The 12,934-nt window shown below is 37.2% G+C and overlaps 1 protein-coding gene across 3 annotated transcripts; it reads right to left on the bottom strand.

Annotated features, from left to right (window-relative positions):
- Nucleotides 1-384: 384 nt before the first annotated feature.
- LOC309720213 (uncharacterized protein) lies at nt 385-6,912 on the bottom strand. Of its 3 annotated transcripts, XR_014280439.1 has the most exons (4): nt 6,877-6,912; nt 5,120-5,152; nt 931-1,090; nt 385-711 (listed from the first exon to the last, which is right to left on the bottom strand). XR_014280439.1 is itself a non-coding variant. In XM_082556905.1 (3 exons), the coding sequence occupies exons 1-3, from the start codon at nt 6,883-6,885 to the stop codon at nt 575-577; spliced, it is 306 nt and encodes a 101-aa protein (XP_082413031.1). In that variant the 5' UTR covers nt 6,886-6,910; the 3' UTR covers nt 385-574. The 3 variants fall into 3 exon arrangements, 1 of the variants encoding a protein (XP_082413031.1); XR_014280440.1 differs by lacking the exons at nt 5,120-5,152; nt 6,877-6,912 and adding an exon at nt 4,144-4,567; XM_082556905.1 differs by lacking the exon at nt 5,120-5,152 and having other exon boundaries at nt 6,877-6,910.
- Nucleotides 6,913-12,934: the final 6,022 nt, after the last annotated feature.

Genomic DNA, 12,934 nt, shown 5'->3' with positions numbered 1-12,934 from the left:
ATAATGGCCCCATTTTATAAGCCCATCTCGGTGTTATATAGGTAAAATCTGGGAACTAAATGGACCCCAACTGGGCAAAGTACACTGAAACCCACCTAGGCCCCATTTTTCAAGTTCTTAGTGGGTACAACATGAGGAAAACATGAGCTAAAAAGTTGGAATGGCATTAGCAGTGGGTTCTGTATTTGCATCTTATTTCTAGTTTGAATTGACTAAGTTCTGGCACTGAGTGGGCCCCATGTAGTAAAACAGTCACAAAATCAATTTTTCAGACGGCTAATACGGGTTCTGTGACACAAAGACACCAAATATATTAAAGCTGACCGCAAACAAAATCTAGTTTGTAAATAAAACCATTTCAAAAATCACGAGGGTACACAAAACAACATTTTTCACATTTATTTTGTCCAACAACTGTGATTTTACGTAACTGTATTCCAAAGTGCGTAAACGTTTAAAAACTAGAAATGTCAAACTACAGCAAAATTCCTTAGATATTTGGAACTGTAGCAACATGGGGAAAAAGTCAGATGAAAACTCAAAAGCTTATCTTGAATCAGCAGGGTTTGTTTTTTTACAGAGCCGTAAGTCTATTTTGTACCCTTGCAGCCCTCGGTCCTCCTCTGTCTTTAGCTCCACTGAACCACTTGGACAGAGCCTTCTCTGCTTCTTGCAAGTTGACTTTTGATGTTAAATAATTCTTCAGTGCCTCTGCAAATGAAGAAGAAGAAAAACGGGCAAGCCAAAGTAAAGTTAATCTTAGCTTACTTCATTTGGTGATGATTTTCAAAGAACAATGTTTATTTCACTTTATTGCCTCAAAAAATATATACAAATTGCATGATAACCAATCTCAGTTACACTTTCAAACACTTTATTAAAAAAGTTTAGTTTTCTAAAGTTCAAATGTCTCAAGTGAAACTAACTTACCATACACAACATTAAAAAGACGCAAATCTCTGAACTTTTTTTCCCCATGTCGGCCAAGCATGTTGTACTCCACAGCCAGCTCAGGTGATATGAGGAATTTCATCATCCTTCTTGTGGCATCGTCTACACTTGTTTCCCCTGTATCTGCTACCATGGCAACCTGAGGGGAACATACAAAAAGGACAGATTAGATACTGGCATCTGGTTAGGATGCCTCCCTGGTGAGGTGTTTTGGGCACGTCCCACCAGGAAGAGACCCAGAACACCCAGGACATGCTGGAGGGACTATGTTTTTCGGCTGGCCTGGGAATGCCTTGGGATTCCCCCGGAAGAGCTGGGCCAAGTGCCTGGAGAGAGCGAAGTCTGGGCCTCTCTACTTAGTACCGGATTGGGTCGAGGGGCAGCAGCCTAAGCTTAAGATAATGGACCGGAATGGAGGATAAATGGACACTTTACATATTACTTAATGTTTACTGTGTGGTGATAAAAAAAAAAATGGTAGTAAACACAAGCTAAACTAAAAAAATTAATTGCGCTTCCTTAACCCTTTATCCCCAATAATGTTACGCAGGATAACTGGTAGGTCTGGTAGGTTTTTTCCTCTACTGTATACTATATGAATGTAATCAAGGATTAATAACAGAAAGAAAAAAGAAATTGAAATTTTGCCATTTTTACTAAAGGCAATCAAAATGTACATGAATAAAATATTTAAATTAGTCAATTCAAATTAATAACTCTAAAACACTGAACAAAATTAAGTATTTGACCCTGTGGTTTATTTTCGGACATCTCTTTTCTTCTAAAAGTCCAGGCGTGTTGGGCCCCTGGCAGAGCTCAGGTTTGACGAGACAGGTTTGGAAAAACCTGTCGCTGGCGACTTTTTGGGGGCTAAAGGGTTAAAATAAATAGGAATTGGCCAAAATTTGTATAAACTATGAAATAGCAGAACAAAAGTAAAAAAAAAAATCTTTATCTGTTATCAGAATCAAATATTTGATTAGAATAAAAAATTTAACTTTCTGGAAGATTTCTCATTACATCTGTCATAAAAGTAACAACATCTCAGAAAAGAAACATGATAGCAACAGAAAAATATGATAGCAGTGTGATGTGATGGTCCCTGGCCAGATTTTTACACATATTATAAGCCCTGTGACACAAAAACCACAGAACTCTGACACGCACAGACTGTTTTCCTTCGTGCTAATGAAGAAAAATGCTGGTCTGGTATGTAAAAGGGAATTTATTCTTCCAGGACCTGAAGCTCCGTAATGCAGCCCTCCAACAGCCAAACCTATCTGTTCTCTGATTGTCTTGATGCATGCTCAATCATCCAGGTAAGTAAATCTCCAAAAGTTGATTCTGTTCATCTGGACGTAGCGCTTGCAGCATTTTCTCCCACTGAAAATGCTACGTCCAGATGAACAGAATCAACTTCTGGAGATGTTCTCTGATTGGATTGTTTAATTGGTGATTGACATGAAATTGACCAATCAGCTGAAAGGAAGAAAAATAGGGTCAAAATTTGGATGTGTAAGTTTAAATCCACACACAGCCAGGAAAGCCGAGCGCAGAGTTGTTTGTAGCACCAATTCAGCCAGAGTGGAGCCAGATGGATTTTCCATCCATCCACACTGTAAAGTCTATAGACCAGCAAGTGATAAATTAACAGTGTTGTTGGTATTTTCTAAAACAGTTGTATGCAATAGGAATTGCTGTTTATAGTCCTCCTGTATATCTGCATGTTCCCTCCCAATTAAAACCTGTGATAATGGAGATTCAAATTCATGTCATACCTATACCAACAGTTATCAAGTATCCAGATCGACCTTTACTGATGTGCTCTGTCAGTGCGCCCCAGGGCAGCTGTGGCTACAATGTAGGCTGCCATCGCCAGTGTGTGATTGTGTGTGTGAATGGGTGAATGTAGTGTGAAGCGCTTTGGGGTCCTTAGGGACTAGAAAAGCGCTATAAAAATGCAGGCCATTTACCATTTAAAGGAAAATTGTTATTTCCATGTATTTTCCTGTTCTGCCTTCAACTTTGAGGACTTCCCCCCACATTTCTAGTTGTGACAGTGCACCTACAACAAAAAAAATCTGCTGTGATTTACATTTGTTGAAAGAGCAATTTTGTAAAATAGTCTATTTTTGTATGCACAGTTTACAAATCTGTCCTGTACAGCATGGACTGATTGCATGCTAAAAAGTTGTTGCTTAAAAATAAAACAATAAATTTTTAATTAATAACATCAGCAGAAAGCCTTGTTATTAATTAGATGTACAATTTCTATAGAATACGAAACAACTCAGTTCATTTTTGATCATATCAATACCAGCATATTACACAACTAGTGATGGGATTTTCGTCTCTTTTAGAAAGCCGGCTCTTTCGGCTCCCAACCGGCTCTTCAGGTTGTTTTGTTGCTTTAATTAATTTATTATTAACAACAATATAAAATTATGAACCAAAGGAATTACTAATGTAAAAAAAGAAACGTGGTTTTATTTATATATGTTTATATATAAATATATATGGTGGCCCCTAGAGACAAAGCATGTACAAACTCCAAAACCCATTTCTAGCGTCAACTGAACTTCCAAAACAGAGCTATCTAGATCACTTAATTTACACAATTGAAATCATATGTGTATTTTTTGTGTATTTATACACAAGCACTCATATATATTCATAAAAAATTCCAAAAGCTGTTCATTTACCTGTTACTACCACACACCAAATCCGGTCGTTGGTACTTCCTGGCTTGTGTAGCCACTAGGTAACAAAATCTCAACACTGTGCCTAGCATCCTGGAGCACTTCTGTTGTGTTTTGTATGTGCTTTGGAGTTTGTACGTGCTATGGAGTTTTTACGTGTTTTGGGGTTTGTACGTGCTTTGTCTCTAGCAGCCACCGTAAATATACTTTTATTTATTCTCTCCACATAAAATGTAATAAATAAATCATATAATACAAAAAAAACAACTATTTACATTTCAACTTTTAACTATTTAAATTTTCAGCTTTTTCCTTTTAAACAAATTTAAAGTGAAACAACACAAAACACTGCAAACCACAACACAATTAAATATAAATTATAATATGAAAACAAACAGAAGATGCACATTCTCTGTCATATGGGCCTGCATGAATAAACTTTCTGAATCCTTTATCATCCGCAATTGAAAATAGTTGTGGATGATTACTATACCTTTCTAATGTGACGTTGTTGTCCCTGGCTCTTTCTCTCTCTCTCCCTCCTGCTCTGTTACTGTGCTACTGCGTGTGTAACAACCGCCCCTCCCCCCTCTTCCCAGCGCAAAGCACAAGGCTCGCGTGCAGAGTGAAGCGGAAAAAAAGTGCGAGAGAGAGGGTGAGAGAGAGAGAAAAAACACGCTTGTGTCGTTCACTTCAAAGAGCCGTTTCGTTTTGACCAACACATCACTAACAACCATGATGAAAAACGCTCATCTGCTTCCATCACCATCAGCTGATTAACATTGAGCTGCTGCAGTCAACACCATCAAACTAATTTACTGTTTAATGTTATGTTATTGAATGCTTTTATTTTTAAATCTTTACCAGCGCTTAAAGACTGTAGATGTTCACACCTGGTGTTAGAAAACTGAGCTCACTGCAGTATTTTTTTTTATAACTGGAAATTTTAATTTTTATTGGTTACCGTGTTTATTACCACTTTTATCAGTAATGTACTTCCTATAAAATATGGATTTGATAAGTTACCGGTTTATTGAAATCAGCTAGTGAACACATCGATCACTTTATTGAACTACACGCCTTACACTCTTGTGAGCTCTGGTTACTAACAGCAGGTGTGAATGTTTGGAGTCCAAAACGCAGATAAAGATTAGAATAACAAGGCAATGTAAAATCAGTTTAATGCAGTTGACAGTAGCAGCTCAGATGGAAATCAGCCAATTGTGAGGAGAGCAGAGGACCAAAACTGTCAGAGTTGTGGGTCAAGTGAAGAGAACACTGTTGGCATTATTGTTAGCATAAAAGATGAAAATTAAATAAATGTTAAATTTTAAAATAGATCATTGCCTCCTGTGCCTAAATAAATATATATACTTAATACCAATAAAAAAAAAGGATGCCCCAAAGACCATCACTTTTCAAAAATAATAATAATAATAAGTAATACAAATAATATGAAAGTTACTTACATGTCAAAGATGGTACTTGTGATCTTGAAGAATCTAAACGTGATAAGGAAATGAAAGAAAGTGCATGAGAAAATACAAACATTTTTGTTTTTTCCCAGGATAATTCAATATAAAAGATTCTCTTACTAATGCACAAAATGAACAGTGTAATTAAAAGTTTGAAAGGCACTGCATGTGTTTATATGATAAACTGACTAATTCAAGCAGCAAACACTAGCAGTGCAAAAATGTATCTAACTAGCTGACAGACTTTAAAGTCACAGGAAGATATATCAAAATGGTGACTTATGCCAGAACAAATGACTTGACAGACATAAATCCTAAATTCCTTTAAGTAAAAAAGGAATTACTTTTTTATAAGTGGTCCCTAGTGGTTTTCAAATTATTACATGGCTTGTTAATTTTTTATTAAATTATTAAGAAGCCAGATGAGTTCAAAACATTTACAAATGACTATAAAGCACTATCCAAACTTCAAATCAAGTGGCAAAATCTCCAAATTAAAAGTACTCGCAAACTATAAAAATTTGATTATACTTAAAAATATGCAAAAACTAATTTAGTGGAAGTTTTACCTGCTCAAGAATACATTGAACATGCAATATTTAATTGAAAAGAACAAAATTTGTGTACTTTTAGAAAGGATTATTAAATATTTGGGGATACTAGACATAAAGAGGGTCTCGTACATTTACGGGCATCTAATTTCCTGGATTTAATGGTTTAAAAGTTTAATAGGTCTTTGAAGTTGATAATAAAATTGAGTCCATTATTAGCAAAAAGAATTTAAAAAAAAAAAGAGCAAAAAAATGCTTAATATATAATAATTGTTTTAAACTTAAGCTTTGTAATTGTAGCAGATTTCATTATGTCTGTAATTTTTTATTTAGCCCCACAGTAGTAAAAGCCATAAATGGGAGTTAGATTTATTACTAGTATTTTACACAGCATTCAGCTATAATAACATGTTCTGCATTTTCCTACTTCACCATCTGATCTGAACAGCTGCACTCTCTTAATTAATTAATGACCTAACATTTCTCAGTAACCAATAACTAGATGGAACAGCACAGTATCTAAGAGAGTGATCAGACAGTGTTTGAGCTAAAGACGCTGTGTGTTTCTTTTGGGGGCTTTTTACACACTGATCCACCACCGTTTTCCCATAGTACAATGCATATCTGGTAACATTACCGTATTCAGATCAGAAAACCGTTTCAGCTGCAGGCATCTACTCCTGTAATTTAAACAATCACCTTGCTACACTGCACATGAATATTACGTAACATGGTATGACTAGCTCATGTTCAGACATTTAAAATACTGTTCAGCCATTTTGTTTACTGGGTAGTGCATAATGGCCGAGTTAGCTGAGCAGGAATCCACTAAAGCCAAAAAAATAATATAAATTTTTTAAATTAATTACAAAAACCTTATAGGAAAACCCAAGAAACAGTTGCAGAAGCACAGAAAAAAACTGCCGTGTACGTTATAGTGTGTAAATTCAAAAACTGTATAGAGAGAATGGTGCAATGAAAACAGAATAAGATAAGATGAACTTTATTGAGTAGAATATAGGCAGTAAGAGTTTTTTAATTAACTTTAAATTATGTTTGCCAAAGACAATGCAGCAAATTAACCCAGTTCTACCTGCTAGCTAAAGATGTTATGCTTCTCCCCCTTATACCGTTTAGGACGACTATAGAAAGTTACTAAAATAACCATTGATGAAAACGTATCAAACTTTAAGTATTTACCTTTGTCATAGTTTTCGATTCTTTGGTATCCTTTTGTCCTCCACGTTCTTAAACACCAGGGAGAGTAAAGGCGCAACAGACGAAAGACCGCGAAGACTAGACGCTAGGCGGTGCAATCTGCTCCTCCCTCTTTTTAAACGAGCCAATAGGAGCTGCTCACATTAAAAACAACTTTATTTAAAAAGTCGTTTTACACCTGATACAAAAATTTTAAAAGTCAAACAATGCACAAGTTTAAAAGAACAATTTTATTTTTAAAAGTTTTTTAAGCATAGGGATGGTTAATATGTTTTAAAAAGTAATATATAATATTTATCAAAAATTGTCACCCAAATCAACATCATAATAAAAATATAATTAATAAAAATATAATAATGATAAGAAGAAGAATAACAGTTTACCTAAAAGCTCTTCTAACATTAGACTGGTTTTGAAAAGTTTCAATAGTGTCAATACACCATAAGGACAAGGGAGTTTCACAGTTGAAGTGTGACTGCTTGAAAGACCCCATTCCCTCTCCTTTCCACTAGTTCAAAGAAAATATAAATTATTTCTGGTTATATAATTTGAGGGCACAAGTTTGAAGAGTAACATTTTAACAGATCGGTAATATACTTCAGGAGCTTTACTGGATCTGATTAACCAAAACTTCCATCTTCCATGTAACTAACTGTCTTTTCTCTAATACAGTAGAGTGTGTCTGATCTACTAAAAATCCTCAACTGCATGTTTGCTCAAGTAAATAGTCTTAATTGTTTGAACAACCAGTAATCCTTAATTTGCAAATGCCAAATCTGGATTTTGTCTGTGTAATTCACTTTTATCTTAGGTTTTTTATTCGTATTTTTTGCTTTTCTTTTTTTCTACTCTTGTGTCCGTTTTAATCACTTATTATTGCTGCTGTGACAAGTGAATTTACCTAAGAAGAATCATGAAGTCCTTATTTTATCTTATCTGAGCCTCACCATGCAGCCTACCATGCAGAGTTCACATTAAGTACATAAAATGAAATCTAAAATTAAAAAGTAACCAGTTTCAAACCAGTTATTTGGAATAGTGTGCAGAGTGTTTTGAGTAACATTGAATGTTCAAAAACACCAAAGTTCCTATAGTCTCACTTGACAGCTGGGTTGTAGTGTCTGATAACACATAACATCGTGAGGTCTCAATGTGGACTTTGAGTACATTTGCTAGCCAAGGCTAAATACTGAGAGGGTCAAAAATGAAGGGTCAAGAACATCTGACTGTACGTAAGGGTAGCAAAAGTGATAGACTGAGGTTGTGCCAAATATGTTAAAGTTAGGGTGATTTCTTAGAGAATGGTACCACATGGGTGCCGTCTGCAGGTTATAAAAGAGAGTTATGTTCATACTTTCTTTTGAGATTATTTTTACAATTTGACTTTCAGAACTCCCTGGGTTGTGCGCAATCTGTGATGGGCTTGTTTGGAATAAATCCTCCTTTATTCAAATAACACTTTCTCAGGCTCTTCACAGAAGAAGAATCCTCACATAAGCATGTGCTACCATTTTGAACCAATGTACACATTTACCATCACTAACCCAACTAGGACCTACATTGGATGCCCACCCATATGGATTTGATGTTAGAAACGCAAGTGGGTCCCATATATACTAAACAATCTTGAGCCCATGTGAAATATATGCCCATATTAATTTAACACAACCCATTTGGGGCCCACATAGACATGTTTTCAGGGTCTGACTTGCATTTGCCCATGTGTGACACATATAGTTTGACCAGGTGGGCCCCACCTATGTCATCAGTACCAAAAAATATATACCGATTACCTCACTTTGCCCCACCTGGGGCACACAGCAAATGCTTTTCTTTAAATGACTGTGTTTGCCCATGTCTAACCCAGGTGAAAAACCCAAGTGGGTCCTACGTGTGTTTCCCATTTTGAAACAAGTGAAGTGTTTCCCATGTTTGACCCAGCCAGGACCTACTATATGTTTCCACTCGGTTTTGCCCATATGGCTTTAATGTGAGAAACCTAAGTGGGTCCCATATATACTAAACAATCTTGAGCCCACATAAAATATATGCCCATATTAACTTAACATAACCCATATGGGGCCCACATAGACATGTTTTCAGGGTCTGACTTGCATTTGCCCATGTGTGACCCATATAGTTTGGCCAGGTAGGCCCCACCTGTGTCATCAGTACTAAAAAATATATACTGATTACCTAACTTTGCCCCACCTGGGGCACACAGCAAACGCTTTTCTTTAAATGACTGTGTTTGCCCATGTCTAACCCAGGTGAAAAACCCAAGTGGGTCCTACGTGTGTTTCCCATTTTGAAACAAGTGAAGTGTTTCCCATGTTTGACCCAGCCAGGACCTACTATATGTTCCCACTTGGTTTTGCCCATATGGCTTTCATGTGAGAAACCCAAGTGGGTCCCATATATACTAAACAATCTTGAGCCCACATAAAATATATGCCCATATTAACTTAACATAACCCATATGGGGCCTACATAGACATGTTTTCAGGGTCTAACTTGCATTTGCCCATGTGTGACCCATATAGTTTGACCAGGTGGGCCCCACCTATGTCATCAGTGCTAAAAAAATATATTGATTACCTAACTTTGCCCCACCTGGGGCCCACATAGACATGTTTTCAGGGTCTGACTTGCATTTGCCCATGTGCGACCCATTTAGTTTGACCAGGTGGGGCCCACCTGTGTCATCGATACTAAAACATATACTGATTACCTAACTTTGCCCCACCTGGGGCACACAACAACAGCCTATCCTTAAATGACTGTGTTTGCCCATGTCTATCCCAGGTGGAAAACCCAAGTGGGTCCTACATGTGTTTCCCATTTTGGACCAAGTTAAGTGTTTCCCATGTTTGACCCAGCTAGGACCTACTAAAAGTGCTCACTTGGGATGGCCCATATGGGTTTAATGTGAAGAACCCAAGTAGGCCCCATACAAAAAGCCCAGTTTGAGCCCATGCCCACATGGTACCCATCCAGCCTGAGCAAAAACCAGGTGGGGCCCATATATACATGTTGGCTGGGCAACAATCACACTGCTCACACAGGCATTTGGCAACAGTGTGAAGGAAAAACTTCTTTTTAACAGGAAGAAACCTCCTGCAGAAACAGGCTCAGACCATTTGGGCATGAGAGGAAAGACAAAAGAGCAAAGGGAGACAGGATAAAAGATACACTGTAGGAACGAGAGTCAAAGTTTAATAATTGCTGATGGTTAAATGCAGTACTGGTGTGTAAACACACAGGAAGTGAAAAGAGATGAGCGAAGAAGAAATGCTCAGTGCATCATGCAAAGGCCCCTCAGCAGCCTCACCCTATTACAGCATAACTAAGGGATAGTCTAGAGTCACCTGATCCAGGCCAAAGTATATGCATTATTAAAAAGGAAAGTTTTAAGTTGATAGGAGCCTAAAGAAAGTAGCAACAGTGTCTGTCTCTTAAATCCAAACTGGGAGCTGTTTACAGAGATGAAGGGTCTGATAGCTGAGGGCTCTGTCTCCCATTCTACTTTTAAAACTCTAGGAAACACCAGAAACCAGCAGTCTGAGAGCAAAGTGCTCTGTATGATAGGACCCGATCATTCAAGATTTCATTGCTTTCTGGTTTCTGTTCATAGAATTTTGTAGATTCAGCTGTATTAAATGCCATACAGTCCATATATGTCCAATAAGAAAGATACATTTCATACAATACATTTCTCGAGAAACCGAGATAACACTTTGCGATGTAATTACGATGGATGATCATGTCCGGAATAAGCCAGAATAAGAGAAAAACTTTAAAGCAGGGATTCCCATTGAGATTTCAACATTGTGGATCATTACGGTCCACCTTGTTTTATCTCTGGTTTTATGTTCATTCCACTGCAGCAATATAATAAAGTTCTGCGTGAATTAAAGTACCCTTGTTAATTTGTGGCACCAACAACAAATGAAAGTAATGTGTGCCACACTTTATGCAAAATAATAAAGCAAAACAGAAGTGCATGAGATGGCAGCTGTTAGCCATTAAGTACCTATTTATGGCAAACCTTAGAGCTCCAGAAGGACTTATTTGCATGTATTTGTTTCAGCAGACTGGAATCAGTCCTCCAGTTATAATAGAGGGCTAGCTGTATATCATTTCTAATAGATAAATTAGTGCACATCTTGCTTCACCTGGTTGCAGTATGTCTCTGTATGAAGCATCTACAGCACTTGCTCCACATTTACAGCAATATAATGAGATGCAAGGACTGTAATAATGCAATTACCTGTCTAAGACAGCAGTGCCTTTTATAGCTTGAAATTTGTGCAGGAAACCATTTCAGTTGGCTAAAATGCCATCACAGAGACTTTATTATTGTCCCCGAGAGACTCCATATGTCTGTTTTACTGGCAAAGGAGCAACAAGAGCTGCTGTTCCCATCTTATTATATTAGTGGGAGAAAAACTTTGGAAAAAACTAATTTTACCTACCGTACCAAAGTAATTAAACATCTGCAAATGTCTGATCTTGTGTTTACCAATAAAATAAAATAGGAAAATTGTAAAATCAAAACATGCATGCTCTATTTGTGATTATATATAGCTCAAACATGTAAAGGAACACTTTAATGAGGGGAAAAATCATGCTGCATATCTATACTGTTATGTTTTAGGGATGAAAAGATGTCACATGAAAAGATGTCATATCATTTGATGGGAATGAAAATTATCAACCTACAGATGGCTGACTGAAAATCTTGAAAAACTAATTTCACTGCAGAAGCTCAAACTGATGCTCCGTTGTTTGTGTGGCCTGCACATGTATGCATCCCTGACAACGTTGGGGCCGAGGAGATGAGATGATGGATGGTGGTCTCTTGGGGGTCTCCTCCCAGATGTGGACCAGGGCATCACCAAGTTCCTGGAGTTGGATCGACTGAACCATAATGTTCCAGAGGAGTTTTACTGGTTTTAGATCAGCATGAGGTCCAGTCAGTGGTATCAGTTCTTTCATCCTCAAAAAACTGCCTGTATACTCTCGTCAAATGAGCATTGTCATGCACTAGGAGGAACCCAGCACCCAGTGCACCAGTGTAGGGTCTGACAATGAGTCCAAGGATTTCATCCTGATACCTAGTGAAGTTTAGATAAAAGTTCAGGTGTAAGGAAGATCTGTATTCACTCATCTGTCTGCTTTCCCAGGTGTTTGTGATATCACCAGGATTTCATTCTGCTGTGATGCACCATCAGAGTCTAATCACCAAAGCAGCTGAAACTGATTAACAATCCCCCTCTGCTACCTAACTGAACAGATCAATATCACAGCAGTTTAACTGACTCGATTAAAATGGTTCCTTTATTATTATTTTTTTTGAGCAGTGTATATACCTATATGAGTTCTTATTAACTTATACACACTGATGAAACAATACATATTGAACAGCTAGTACTAAGAGCTTAGAGCACAGGTATTGTTGTTGTCTGCTTTTTGTTTGTTTTTTTGAGTTGACTTTATTCACTTGGTGTGACAGAGGAGGATGCCCAGGATAGGGTGATGTGGAAAAAGATGATCCGCTGTGGCATCTCCTGAAGGAGGCAGCCGAAAGCAGAAGACTTTATTCACCCCACTGGTGAGTCTTTTCTCTGTGTACCATTAAAGGGAATAAAAATAATCTTTGTTTATTCCTGCTAATAAAAATAAAAAAAAACAGTGTAACAGTTTAAATATAGCACCATTACTTTAACTTCCTTGCAACAATTAATTTGCTCACAGTCTATATAAACCCTTTAAAATGTAATTTCAATAAAAAAAAAATTGCAATATAACATTGCAGCACAAAAGCACCTACCTTCTGTGCCAACACAAAAACAAGAGACTCCTGTCCCAGTTGTTTCAGCTTGAAGCTTGTTCAGTCGATACAAGTGGGGGAGTAGTGATAAAATAATTAGCTCACTGAATCAAAATTTATGGATAGAAGTAGTGCATCACTGCCTAATGAAAGCTGCTCAAGCGTTCGATTCATTGGTTAGTTACTAAGAACTTGTCGGGTTGTTAT

This window comes from Aulonocara stuartgranti (genome assembly GCF_965226115.1).
Source record: "Aulonocara stuartgranti genome assembly, chromosome: 13".
Lineage (NCBI taxonomy): Eukaryota > Metazoa > Chordata > Actinopteri > Cichliformes > Cichlidae > Aulonocara > Aulonocara stuartgranti.
The sequence above is the reverse complement of the archived record's forward strand: the minus strand, read 5'-3'. Positions and strand labels throughout refer to the sequence as shown.